Source organism: Grammomys surdaster, unplaced genomic scaffold (assembly GCF_004785775.1).
Source record: "Grammomys surdaster isolate TR1022 unplaced genomic scaffold, NIH_TR_1.0 190, whole genome shotgun sequence".
In the NCBI taxonomy this organism is placed as follows: Eukaryota; Metazoa; Chordata; class Mammalia; order Rodentia; family Muridae; genus Grammomys; species Grammomys surdaster.
Window position 1 is genome coordinate 2,485,248 of NW_021604635.1, and position 10,317 is coordinate 2,495,564.

At 44.8% G+C, this 10,317-nt stretch overlaps 1 protein-coding gene across 1 annotated transcript in view; it reads left to right on the plus strand.

Moving 5' to 3' along the window:
- LOC114622640 overlaps positions 1–10,317 on the plus strand; it is a 150,300-nt gene that overhangs the window by 73,384 nt on the left and 66,599 nt on the right. The window contains exons 23-27 of the mRNA XM_028769051.1: positions 2,067–2,221; positions 3,664–3,775; positions 5,276–5,325; positions 5,698–5,874; positions 9,638–9,640. Coding sequence (XP_028624884.1) covers positions 2,067–2,221; positions 3,664–3,775; positions 5,276–5,325; positions 5,698–5,874; positions 9,638–9,640 — 497 coding nt within the window. The remainder of the gene's footprint in view (positions 1–2,066; positions 2,222–3,663; positions 3,776–5,275; positions 5,326–5,697; positions 5,875–9,637; positions 9,641–10,317) is intronic.

Here is a 10,317-nt window from a genome sequence, read left to right on the forward strand (position 1 = left end):
GTGTACAGCCGCTGCCGCTGAAGGAAAGGAATCCGTGAGCCACCAACAGCACAGCCTGGCAAAGAAGGCGTGAAAAGATGTTCAATGCCAGGAATCATTAGACAGAAAGATAACTTTAAATCCCATTGAGAAATAGTCCGCGCCTGTTAGAACAGTTAAAATGTAAAAGACTGACCTCCTCCCGTGCCAGCAAGGATATGGGAGATCCGGAACCTCTGCATACTGCTGATTAGACAGTAAAATGGTGGAACCACCTGGGAAATAATTCAGCGCTTTCTCAGGAGCTTAAACACGTGCCTACCATATGAACTGAGTGTTCAACATCTAGGTATTTAATCAAGAGAAATGAAAGCACGTGGCCTTACAAAAATTTGTGTGTGAATGTCCATAGAAGTTATATGCATGACAATCAAGAAGTGGAAAGAAATCCAAGAATCCTCCAATAGGTGAATGTATTAACACACGTGGGTATATCCATACAATGGAATACTACACAATAGTATAAATAAATAAATAAATAAATAAATAAATAAATCATGCCCACAACAATACAGATGCCGCCACATAAAAAGGACCAGGTTCTGCACGAATCTATGTAAAACTCTAGGTGACCCATCCTAACTTGTAACTGCCCAAACCAGAGGAGAGTTGGGGATGGAGTGTAGGGAGAGAAGAATGGGTGTGGGTTTGTATGTTAGCACCATGGTGATGGTTTCATACTGAGAAAATGTCTCATACATGTCATAGCTTACCTAACCATATACTTTAAAAATATTTAGTAAAGAGAGTTACTATTTTAAGAAGGAGAGCTGAGTTCTATAGCTCTCAGAAGAGGGGTAAAGCAGATGGGACAGATTACATTGAAGATGTTTGATGCTCAGTTTCCCTGCTGACTCGGGAGTTCCACTCACTGGGTTGGAGTAAAAGCCACAGGGTCAGAGTTAAAAAGGCATGGACTGAATGAAAATCCTGTGTGACAAAACACCACCAACCAAAAACTAGATTAGAACTGAGCAAGCAACTTGAAAGCATAGTAGGATCAAGTGTTAGAAAGAGATGCAGACACCTTTGCAAGAAGGGCAGAAAGGGGGATAGATGGAAGGTGGCGTGGTCACAGCTGCCATGGCAGAGGAGGAGTCCTGTGATTGCTGACTCAGCAGTGTCAGCACTCCCAGCTGGGAAGAAGCCGGATAATGGCCACACACAGCCCAAAAGAATCTCTTCCCACCCTCCTGAGCTGGCCAGGAAACAGGTTCTAGAAGATAAGGGAAAACAGATGAGACCCAAAGGCGAGGATTGAACACAGAGCCTTTGTTCTCATCCCTCCTAGTATCTTATGGCCTAGTAAGATGACCTCTGTCCTGAACTGATAGAGACTTCTGTTTCCTGCAGTCTAGGATACCCTAGGGGTCTTGGTGGGGGTGAGGTTGGGAACTTTAGATTTTTTCATCTCTGGGATTTTCTTCCTTTTGGCCTCACCCGCCTTATATAATTTCAGTATGCCAAGTCCTTGGTTGTGTCATTGAAGAATGACTTTCCCTTTGAAGACTTAGCCTTTTCCTTTCAGTTAGTAGTTGATGAAACATAAAAGACTTAGATCTACCAGCTGCATAATTCAGCGAGCTGGAACAGTAGAAGATACTGGCTTTGCATTTCCTTCCCCGGCTCACGCTCACCTGTAACCCAGATAGGGTTGGGTGGACTTGAAGGAATTTTCCAGATCTTTGTAATCCATTAGCAGACCGTGCAATCCATCTTCCAGATCTGTACCAGTTCTTTGGAAGCTGGTGGGCACAGAGAATTCCAATCAACTACTTTGTAGGATGGCGACTTTTTCTCAGAGAGCTTTGCATAAGTGGAACTATTCAGGAAATAGCCCTACTTTGGGCCTTACCCATAGTGTGTGCGAAGTGTTGTCTCTCTTCTCTTCTCCACCCCGTCCTCTTCCCCCCTTTCCATCACTTCTTTGCCATCTCTTCCTCCCATCACATGTGTGTGGGGTCTGCTGTGGACCGGAAGTACTGCAGGGAGTATGTATCCAACACACCAAACTCATGTTGGTTTAGGAAACAAGGTCAGACCGGAGACATCACGGCGGAATGAGTCCAAGCAGAAGAGATTCCAGAACTGCGAATGGCAAAGAGTGCTTGCTGTTAGCCCCGACTCTGAGAGCCCCAGACACCTTTACTCATTCTTCAGAAGGACTTAAGACTTCCAAGAGGTACTGCATCTATTGAGAAGAGATTTTGTAGAAACTTAAAATTAATAAAAAGCTCTGATTTCGGTTTTAAACTCAAATATTAACTTCCCCCAGGGACACATCCCGGGAGAAGCACATTTCAAAGACTCGAACAAACATTCCAGGAAGAAAGACCCAAGATAAGAGTTTATGAGCCCTTAGCACAGTAAAACCTGGGTAAACAGAAGCTACTTAAGCTGATTCTCTGTTTGTTGTAAAAGATAAGGTGCAAATTTGAGTTACTTAGGAACCAAGCCTGGGAATGGAAACTAGGCTTGAGAATGGCTGTTTAAAACCTTTTTTAATATTGTCCAAGAAGCAATTAACTGTCTTTGGGAATTCTATATATAAACCACCCTTTGCCCCAATTTGGGATTCCCTCTCGCCTGCAAGCAGAGGGGCCCCGGTGCACCGGCCACTATCAATTTATTAATTTTTCAATAAACCTCATGCGAATTGCAGCAAGTTCTGTCCGTGAGTATCTCTGGGGGAGCATGTCCTATGGGTTTAGATCTTTAGCATCCAACAATTTGATTCAATCAAAACTAGAGTATGTGCTTTATTTTTTTTAAGACCTCATATGAGGACACTGTATGGAAGCTTCTTCGGATATAATCCAGTCTCTGATGGAGAGGCAGCACATCCTGACTGTGGGTTTCCCCTTTCCTGTCTCTTTCTCTTCAACATCTCTTTCTTCACTTGCTACTCCCTTCTCTGTAGATTTTGCCATACTCTCCTTCACAGGCTGGGAGGTAAATGGACCACTCCAGATTTTCTGTAACCACATAAGATTGAGAAGCACAGAACTGCTCTCACGATACTATAAAGATTTTACTGTTGGTTATAATAACAGGAATGTGAGTTCTCTGAGATTCATGATATCCACGGAGGTATGTCTACCACCAAGGATGCTCTACTGTGTCTTGATCTCTTTCCACCATGATGAATAAAGACATAGAGATATTCTCTAATAATTGTGACCACTCTGGATATTTTGTTGAGGGACCAGGGTACTCTAACTAATTTGGTAAATATGGAATGAAAAATGACAGCAGGCAAATAACTTCTATTCGAGATGCTGCTAATGGGACATATGGCCAGAGATCAAGAATCTTCAGACCACATTTTCAGAGTGGATGGAAGATTTAAGATCAGTGTCTAGTTGCAAGGAGCCTGCAGTTCAGGTATCTCTGTAGCTAAGGCAGAGGTCACATTGCTCCAGGCTTTGCTGTCTTGGGAGGGACTGCTGACACAAGCTTCAGATACAATGGGGTCTTGAAAGGAGCAGGACGGCAGATAAGTCACCGGATGCTCTTAAGAAAGTGGTCGCAGTGGAGACGGAACAGCTTGACCTCTTGCCGCAGCACTCAGGCTGCTGGTCTGCCTGCCACGCCCCAGCTCAACTGTCTGTCTTTGTTTGTCAGGGCTCCAGAGGCCTTCGTGTCTATTCAACTAGAAAAGGCGGGTTTGCGGGACCTGATGCTGAACACCTTCCTGCACAGGAAGCAGACAATGACAGACCAGATAAAGAGCCCCGTGAGTGTGAGAGGGGAAGGCGGTAAAGCTCTCACTGTGTTTTATATTGCAGCAAAGAAACAGTCTGCATCTGGCATCTGTTGCTTTAAATCATTCAGATAGAGCGATTGAAAACATATTGCACAGAACTGGAAATGAAACCCAGGCAGGACAGAATCTACAGATTTGTAGTTTCTTCAGAAACTACAGCCGGGCAGTGGTGGGTGGCACACGCCTTTAATCCCAGCACTTGGGAGGCAGAGGCAGGCAGATTTCTGAGTTCCAGAGTTTGTGTTCCCAGTTTCTACAGAAACTGCGTTTAAGGAATGCTTGTTTTTCAGAGGCCATGTTTTGTTTTGTTTGGTTGTTTCTTTTTTTTTTGGTTTTTGCTTTTTTTTGTATTTTTGTCTTGTCACTTTCTAAACGGACTAGTCTGAGTGCCCATGTCAGGAGCTTTGCTACTTTTGAGCAATCTTCAGGGGTAAGTGGTTTGGGCGAGGTAGGCAGATGGTCACCTGTTATCTTTGTTTATCAGAAGCCACTGTTGTGTCCTATTTGAGTTCCCCCCCCCAAATATTAGTCAAATCATTTAGAAAATATTGTGAAGCTCAAACCTTTAATCATTTAAAATGAATTCCCAGTTTGGTCAGTAGTGTTTCATTATCCATTAATTGTTGGTAATGCCCAGTTCTCTGGAAGGAAACGGGAAGGTTTATTTCCTCTAGATTTTGTCCCTCCCTATGACAGGAAAGGAAAGATTAATGTAGGCAAGCAAGCGGGGTGACAGCAGCCAGACACTTTATTTACTGAAGGCTAATAATGGAAACAAAAGGCATCGATTCTCCTCTAAATAAACAAGTCTCAGAAAACAGTGACTCTGTGGAGTGTGTAAGCCCCTAACAGATCTCCAAGATTACCAACACCCAATTAGACCAGAAAGAAGTCAGGCAATATTCCATCAGGTTTGTCAGCTCCAAGATTTTAGCCTAAGGCAAGTTAACGGTCCCTTACCATTCCAAGGACACCAATGTATGTATCCATTCCATGTATCCAAGGTATCCACTCTGTGGATGCCTGAGGTCAGAGACAAAGAACTTATTCCTCCCGGCAGAGCAGACAACACAAATGCCATGTTTGTCTCAGTTCTCCTTGCCTCCCAAGTTCCACAGAGATAGTGCAGAAGAGCTACCAAGCACCCTGCTGGACCCACAGTCAGAGACTGCAAAGCTGGTTGGGGCACCTCTTTTATAGAGAAACTGCCCCTTTTTCTAGAGAGAAAGAGACTCTATCTCATTCCTGATTGTTGCTGTCAGCAAACACAACCCTGAAATGGCTCAGGAAACAGAGCAAGGCCTGGCATTTTCGGAGTGCTCAGGAAGATAGGAGTGAGTAGAGGAAACCCACCCAAGAGTCTCCTCGGAAATTACGTCTTGGCTTCGTAGCTGTTCCCTACTTGAACTTGACCATACATTCATTTGAAAGCTGGCTTACTATAGATATATTTTTCACCTTTATTGACAGGATGACTTTGAAAAAGTGAAGAAGGAACTAATAGTTGAATATTGCCAAAAGTAAGTACTGTCTGTGTGACCAATGCTCACTGGTTTCTCTGACTGGGTAGACTTCCTTGCCAACAGCAGTGTCACCTAGAACCCCAGACCATGAGTCTGGTAGTTTGTATGTAAATAATCCACATCCCTGTTGGATAGATAGAAGCACAGGAAACTCATACACGGGCGAGCATCAGAAGACATAAGGACAGCAGGCACTTTGAAGAGTTCTGTTCTTCAGCCTTCAGGCGATGCCAACCTTACCCAGGTGGCAATGTCTTCTCAGCAGAGGTGTTCTGTTCTCCTTGAAAAGGCCCTCAGGGAAGCAGATTCTGGACCCTCTCTGAGAGCTAGAAAATTCTTCAGAATACCGTCTCTTCTTCCAACCTTCAGGTTGAACCGCCGCATGTCTCACTATTCCCTTCGGGGTCAGATCATGGCCTACTGTAATAGTCTGAGAGTTCTGCTCGACGACTTTCCTAATATCAGAGACACCTTCTTCATGGTGGGACAACCAAATGAGAAGAAGGGATTGAAGGACCCCGGCGGGGAGTTCAAGGCCGACTCCAGGTATGTAAGGCTGCTGACACTTGTTATTCCACCATCTAGGCCTGCTGTCTCCCAGAGAGGTATGTTAAGTACGGAAACTCTTGGAGATGCTAGGCAGGGATGTGGCAATGTTAGGAAGTTGTGAGCCTCTCAGAGGTGAGCTCTAGGGGGAAGATTTTAGGTCATTGGAGAGAACTTTGGGGGTGCTGGTTTCCTCTTCATCGCAATCTACACCTCCTCCTCTTCCCTCTCCTTTATTTTTTAGCCACAAAGTAAGTTGTCATGTTGGTGCTATAGCCATGACACAAGGCCTCACCTAAAACACCCAGGCCAAGCAATTATGGGCTGAAACTTTCAAAACATTGAAGCACAATAAACATTCTCTTTTTATAACTAGGTTGTTTTAGGTGTTTGTTACAGTAGCAGAAAGCTGACCTACTGGCTTTCTTGCTCTTGACTGCCTTTCTGGCTCAGAAGGTCAAAAGAAAACATCAGCGTTCCAGGAATAAGAGCATCTTTGTCAGAGAAGGAGCCTTTTGTTTATGGGATGAGTGACTGAGTTTTCCGTCAATGAGGTTTTGTTTTCTCCTGGGAAGGCCAGAGAGCCTCATCAGTCATAGGCCTTTGTACAAGCTAACGACTAAAATAAGTAAGCAAACAAGAGTGCTTGGTTTTTAGCTGTCCTAGCTTCCAATATTCCACTCACTGGAGAAGAAATATTCAGAAGAAAATAATAATTAACCAGTGTTGTGAATAAATCAGCGGCCCAATTTTCTCTGGTAGGATACCCAGAGATAGACTGAAAGGACAAGAGCCATTTTCATACTTCCTCATCATGCTGTGTAGATTTCCAAGTGTTCTTAACCCAGCCTACCTATGCTCGCACGCCTGGATGGGGAGTTAGCATACCTGTGCAGTCACTAACCACAGTGCCTTGACCGTGGAATCAGCGAGCGTGTACTGTAGGTTATACAGTTGCTAGGAAGCTTACTCACTTCCTGTATTGTATGGAGTTTAAGTAGCCGTAATATTTATAATAAGATCACTGATGACACAGATGAAAGGTATTGGAAGATGGCAGACCATGCATCTGTTCATTCATTCATTCATTCATTCATTCATTCATTCATGTGCATCAGCTATCATTTGTTCAGGGCTCACTTAGTCCCAGGCATTAGGAACAAAGGTGAACGATGGGAAGATGTTAGAGGTGCTTGTTGAGGCCTTTGAAGGTACAAAGGAGGAGGTGTTTAACTTTACCTCAGTGCCTCAGAAAGGACTGCAAACAAACAAGTAATAGGAAAGTGGACTTTACAAGAAAACAAAACTAAAAACAACAACAAAAATGGAATAGCCAGTACAGGCCAGAGAGTGAACGGAGGTGAAGTTCTTCACCCCCCAACTGATCGATGGGGCCCATCTTGCCTTGGTGTTCACAAGATGCTCTGGTAGGTCATAGGTACCAGTGTTTTTCTCGAGTAGGCTTCAGGACTTGTCTAATGTAAGGCTGCATTTAAGAGAGGAGTCGGGTGAAGACACCCCTGTAGGCTCTCTTGTAGAAGGCTTTGCTGGACAGCTGCAGGCCAAGGAGGTTACAAGGCGTTCATCTTTCATGAGAAGAAGCATCCCGAGCCGCCTCTTAGTCTCCTCAGCTTCCTACATTCTAGTCACATCAGCCAGTCTACGTTTGGAATCAGCCTTTAAAAGTTCTGTTCAGGCTGGGCGGTGGTGGCACACGCCTTTAATCCCAGCACTTGGGAGGCAGAGGCAGGCGGATCTCTGAGTTTGAGAGTTGAGGCTAGCCTGGTCTACAGAGTGAGTTCCAGGACAGTCAGGGCTACACAGAGAAACCCTGTCTCGAAAAACCAAAAAAAAAAAAAGTTCTGTCCAAAAGCTTAATCATGAAGTCACTACATTTTTGTTTAGGATGAAATGTATTCTGGGACTTGTTTTGTTTCTAATGTGTTTAATTTGCTGTAACCAATGAGGAGGCAAGGATGGGGAAGGGGGTGGGAACTATGTGCTGCTCCTTTATAGTGCTGTCTTAGTTAGGTTGACATGAAAACTAGCCTGGATGTCTGCTAGGTGACCACAGTTCCTAAGAGTGAAGGAAGCTTGACTAAGCTGAGAGCCTGGACTCCTGAGAAGACTGTTCAGTTATGTGTGATGATTTCAGGACAGAGTCTTGGACCAGAAAGGTGTGATCAAAGCGAGGTCCACAAGGAGCAGTGGCGTAAACATTTGTTGCTTCTCCACAGCCCTGCCCTCCTGCTTCCTATGTTCCCTAGTATTAGTGCCTACTTTAAAAAGTTACTTTATGTGTATACATCTGTGCTGGCATGCATGTAAGTGCATCTCAGGAGCACAAGTACCCACAGAGGTCAGAAGAGGGTGTTTGATTCTCCTGGAACTAGATTCTCTGGTGGTTGTGAGCTGCCATGTGGGTGCTGGGACCCAAAGCCAGGCCCTCCGCAAGAGCAGCAAGCTGTCTCAACCACTGTTCACACTCCAGCCCCTAATGTGTCTCTCTTAATACCCTCATTTGTAGGAATGTAGAGGAACTTCTGTCCTATATGGAAGTTTGGGGAAAGTGCTTTGTAAGACTTAACTCCAAGGACTAGTGCTCTGTGAACTGTGAGACACAAGGCAGTAGCTTCAGGAGCAGCCTAGCTTTATATATCAAGGGGCAGGATTATTTTAGTTCATTTGTGCAAGTCCGTGGCGGAATACCAACATTAGATGATTCTGGAAGGGACCCTTTCTCAGAGAGTCCCATCACACTGGATCTGAGTGTCTGAGGGAGAAATCATGTCAAACAACAGGAAAGCACAGCTGTACATGGTGACACACTCAGGAGTTGGACACAGGAGAATCAGGAAGTCATCCTTGACTACACAGAAAATTTAACACTAGCCTGGGCTATAAGACTGTCTCAACATAACCTCACTTCTGATCAAATAAAATAAATAAAATAAATAATTTTAAAAGTCAGGAAGACAGAGAGACACTGGAATCCAACATTCCATTCCAAGAGCACACCACTTACTGACCAATGGACAGGCTCAAGTGCTTTACCCCCAAAAGAGTCCCACCACCCTCCAGTAACTCCCCATGGAGACCAGTCATCTCCATTCATGGAGTTCTTTCAGAGAAACACACTTAAACTCAGCCTAAGACATGGCATCCAGCCAAACAAAGGAGCAATGGAGATCCAGAGCCCGGGAATGAGATTTCACCAGCTCAGTCACCTAAGGTCTCAGGAAAATCTCTTATCTTCAACCTCTGGACTTCCTCTCTCCTCAGGACTGAGGCAGGGAAGCAGTTCTCTGAGGTCAAGCATATGATAGTTCTGAGTGCAAAGGGAGCTAGAGCAAGGCCACGAGAAGCAGGCTTGCTGAGGAAGCACTGTCCCGAAAACGAGGCCATTTCCATGACTGCTCACGAAGCATTAGCTGGAAGCCAGCACAGGGGTAAATGTATAGAGAAAAGAGGAGGCGCTGAGGATGGGAGAAGGGGCAGGAAAAAGAGGATCCTTGTGTCAGCCATAAGATAAGAGGCTGGGCTAGGCTGAAGATAACCTTCATTTTAAATGTCAGTTCCAACAATTTATCTGTGTCCCTGCTGAGGATTCTGAGAACTTCTGTCTATGAGAGTATGGTAATTGATTGACAATGTCTGCCATGGTCAGAAGAGCCCCAGGAGCTGTGTTAGTTTAAAATTCCAAGAGGCAACTTAATCATTTAAAGGGTCTAATGTATTGTAGCTTAACAGAGCTCTCCCAAAGCCGGTTCTTTGTCAGAGAGGTGCTAACGGGAGCCCTCTTTCCATGAAGTCCCTTGTGGCTTCTGTTCCCATGATGATTCTGGAGGAGGCGAGAGTTTAGTGACCAGGATGTCATGCAGCTGCACTTTGAGGGGCAGGCTGATGGTGACAATGTTGGATGATGTCTCACTGTGTGACAAGGAGAGAGTCACTGTCATTGCAAACAGCTACTCTGTGAAAATTGCTACATCCCTTTTTCTGAGGGGGTGTGGCTTCATAGTGGGGTACAGGGAAAGCACAGGCTAGACCCTAGCCACTGCCTGTTGCCTCAGAGCACACCCTGAACATGAATATTTGGCAGTCCTACTAACTGCTGCACAACAATGAACCCATCATGGCCTTCCTCCAGCCAGGAGAAACAGATCCGTAAGCACATTGTGATAAGGAGCAAAGTAAGGTAAACGTTTAATGAACATTCCGATCAAGAAATGCTCAGTAGTGGGACTGGAGAGATGGGTTAACAGCCTCTTCAGAGGACCCAGCACACACACAGCGGCTCACAGCCATCTGTAAGCCACTCCAGAGGATCTGCTGCCGACTTCTGGCCTCTAAGGGCCAGGCATGCATGTGGTACACACACATACATGTAGACAAAACACTCATACACAGAAAATAAAATTAAACAAACTTTTTTTTTTTTTT